This window comes from Haliaeetus leucocephalus, unplaced genomic scaffold (genome assembly GCF_000737465.1).
Source record: "Haliaeetus leucocephalus isolate CR32 unplaced genomic scaffold, Haliaeetus_leucocephalus-4.0 Scaffold636, whole genome shotgun sequence".
Classification (NCBI taxonomy): domain Eukaryota; kingdom Metazoa; phylum Chordata; class Aves; order Accipitriformes; family Accipitridae; genus Haliaeetus; species Haliaeetus leucocephalus.
The window spans coordinates 6,595,192-6,598,678 of NW_010973072.1; the positions used below are offsets into that span (position 1 = coordinate 6,595,192).

At 44.5% G+C, this 3,487-nt stretch overlaps 1 protein-coding gene across 3 annotated transcripts in view; it reads left to right on the plus strand.

The window, feature by feature from the left end:
• Positions 1 to 3,487, plus strand: part of ABCC1 (ATP-binding cassette, sub-family C (CFTR/MRP), member 1) — a 76,039-nt gene that overhangs the window by 60,076 nt on the left and 12,476 nt on the right. Inside the window, exon 31 of one of the 3 annotated variants that reach the window (XM_010578510.1) lies at positions 2,522 to 3,365. The exons of 1 other annotated variant lie outside the window; for it this stretch is intronic. In XM_010578510.1, the coding sequence (XP_010576812.1) occupies positions 2,522 to 2,546 (25 nt within the window). In that variant the 3' untranslated portion in view covers positions 2,547 to 3,365. Of the gene's footprint in view, positions 1 to 2,521; positions 3,366 to 3,487 lie in introns of those variants that run through there. One more of the 3 variants, XM_010578507.1, reaches the window with a different exon arrangement.

A 3,487-nucleotide genomic window follows, 5' to 3' on the forward strand; every position in this document is an offset into this window, starting at 1 on the left:
CCAGTTCAGATGCTGCTGTGCTGTTTCTTCTGTCTTACAGCAGTCATGTGTGTGCCACTGCAGCCCATGTGAAGATAGTGGTGGTGGTGGTAACAATAATAAACATTAACATTTATTATAAGCATGTTAATATTTATAAAAGAGTAAAATAAAACTGTTGAATTTACTGTATCAGATTTCAGGGCGTGTAGATATATCCTGGCTGACATTATTTGCTGCACCATGGAAGATATTTCACATCTAGAAGAGCTGATTCTGCTGAGAAAACAGCTCAGGTTCTTGAGGAGACCTGCACGTAACATCCTAGTTCTTCATGTGTGTGAATACAGCTGCTTCTGTAAAACTGTTCCCAGTCTTGAGACATCTCTGAAGATATCCTTTAGTGGTTCAACCGCAATGTAGCACAGAAACAGTTGTGCTCTGGGTCACTGATGCCTTTAGCATTTTGGCATTCCTGTGCATCTTGCGACCATCTAGGGAACTAGGAGTGCATGAACTTGGTGTAAATCAGTGCACGCCACCTTCATTCTTCTAGCTTTAGCAATTTTGGTATTACCTTAAACTTGGAATCATGGGACAAGAATCTTTTAGGTCGTTTTTCTCTTCTATGTATGTTGTGTTTTCACTTTGATATAGCCTTAAATGAGGAGGAAAATGGAAAGAAAAAAAAAATCAACTTGGAATTGAAAGCCCTAACTCTTGATGTCCAGATTGGACAGACAACTGAAACAGTGAAAGTGCTAATTAAGCTCTTGACTTAACTTCATACGATTGCATGGGAGTCCTATACTGGCTCAACTGGCAGAGCAGGTGGCCTGCATGGAGTGAGTGGCTTTCTGAGGATGAAAGGCTGCCACGGGGAGGTGCTCTGGCCGGGCTGGGCTGTCTCCCAGGGGCTGCATAGCGGTGATGCTTGCTGGCTCCCAAACCCCCTGGTCTGGGTTCTGCCTCCATCTGGTGGCCTGGCCTGGCCATCCAGCCGCAGCCTGCCTCGGGTGGGAACACAGCTCAGCCTGCCCGGCTGAGAGAGTGGTTGGGAATACGGGTTCTCCCACAGAAACGTGGGGGCGTCATGTGTTGTTGCTGTGGTCTAGGTAAAAACTTGTTTTTTCTCTGAAGTCCCTACTGGACCTAAAGTAGAACACTTGTTTTGCTCCGAAGAGAAAAATAGAGTTGGGAAGCCACTGAGATGTCAATAAACCCTCTTTAGATTAGTGGGTTTTATTTGGACTTTGAGTGCGTAGCTACTGCTGAGCTAAACACAACTGCTCTGTGTATGTTGCACTTATGCTACACAATAGCTATTAAAAATTAATGCTGCAAAAGTGTAGACATGGCAAGTCCAGGTGCTCCTCTTGATCAGCTCTAGACATTCCGATTACTGGAGGTGTTGGACAGACTTTTATTTTTTAATATTTAAAACTTCAGAGCAACTTACGAAATAGGCTATTGGCATAGTTCTGAGCCTGCTGTAGTCACCTGTGCTAATTGCATAATTCAGTCAAATAGTCTAATCTAGAAAGAAGTACCTCTGCAAAGAGCCAGCGGACCTGTCCTTTTAAACACCGCTTGCTGTTCCTTACACCAGATTTTGAGAGGATGGAATCTTCAAGCATTAACTCCTTTATATATTTTGCTTTAGCCAACTTCCAGACAACTTCCTTTTGATGACTATTACTGTTTTTTTGAGACTTGAGCTCCTGATTTGTCACTTACAGTACCACGTGGATGTAAAGTTGGGGACTCCGTCTCATCTGAAAAACGGGGGGTTTGTCACATGTAATTTTGGGAATGCCTTTTCTTTTGTCCTTTCAGCACAGCTTGATGTGTGAAAGCTGATGGTATTTTTGTTTGCTCTTATTTTGTGCAAGCCAACAGCACAACTGTGCCCTTTCAGAGATTACCAGTGTGAAAGTATGTTTTGATTATTTTCTCCTTCTGTTGCCTCTCTCTTCGTTACCAATTTAGGAACGGAAAGCAAGCATTTAAAAGATGTTTATATCAGAGATTATGGTATGCTAAAAGATGTCTGTTTCAGAATTACCCAGCAACACGGGCACTTCTGTTTCTCTTTGACCTCAGCTAAAAAGAAAAAATAACTAACTTATATCTCACTAGTTCTAAATGCTCCTGGTTTTGAGATCCATTGATAAACCTTTAGAGCGCTCATAACTTGGATCTGTTGTTTGAAATTTTTTTTGTCTCTGCCCTTGAGTAAGGTTTGGAGAAAGGAGAGGGAAAAAATTGCTTCTTTCCTGGTATTTGAGCACCAGTATGGCAGCAGGCACTGGACTCTGCTATTTTAGGCACTTGTCCAGCAGAAACTGTTAACTGCTCCTAATGTGGGTGAAGAGGCTACTGAACAGCTGTTGGTGAAGAAACTGGTGGGTTTTGCTGGTCTGTGTTGACTCTTGCCAGTTTGAACTCTCCCATCCCCTCCCCCATTACTCCTTTTTATACTATATTTACTTTCGCTTACTGGAGAGACCCATTTCAATACTTGATTCTATTTTTATTTCAGCTTCCTAGAAAATGAAGTGCTTTAACAAGTCACAGTAAACAGCAGTATCTCACAGTGTGATTTGTTTGTCACATTGTCTTGTTGTGCTTCCTGAGGAGAGACTTGGGACAGCTCTGACCACAGCTCCTCGGCACTGTAGGAAGCCCAGGAAGGCTTTGCTTTCAGCTGCCATTTTGGTTTGTTGAAGTAACATCTGAAAGATGATCATGTCAGAGGCTCTGCGGCACCAGGGTGGCACATGCAGGAGGTAAACTTGCACTCAAGAAGAAAACCAGGAATGAACCACCAGGCTGACAGGCAAGTCCCTGCTACTTTTCCCATCTGCCAGACTGCCATGCTGCAGGGATCAGAGGAGGACACTTTCCACCACGCAAATTCCTTGTGGCCAAATTAGATTCAGAAATGCTGGTATCGATGTTTGGACATGCTCCGCTGTGACCAACCAGCATTTGGCAGCAGGGCTGCTCCAGGCCTTCAAGCAGAAGGAACGATGCTCTGCTGCCCGCTCCCAGCCAAGTTACTCTGTCCTGCGTCAGCGAGCCGGTGTCTAAGCTGTCTCTCTTCCTCCACGCAGTCTGTCAGCCCTCTGCACAGCATGATTCGCCCAGGGCCCCTCCAAAGCTGACACGGAAAGAGATGCAGTGGATCTGATCCCCAGCTGTGACAACAGGCAGCCCACAGGCAGCTGTATGTTCTCGTGCTTAGTGGCATCCCACTTCCTCTCCCCTACTTCCCCAGTGTTTTGTGCACTTTGGGTGACTAGATCCAGCTGCTGCCTTGGAGTCCACATCTGTGTAAAAACAGCACGTAGGTGAGCAGTCCTTAAGACACTGGCAAAAGACTAAATTTGTTCTGCCTGGAACTTGGGACAAGCTGTAAAGAGTTAAGTTTGCTTGCTACCAGTTAAATACTTGCTTGCTGTCCATAGAATGTCGTTGGCTTTTAAAAATAATCTGTGTAATCTTT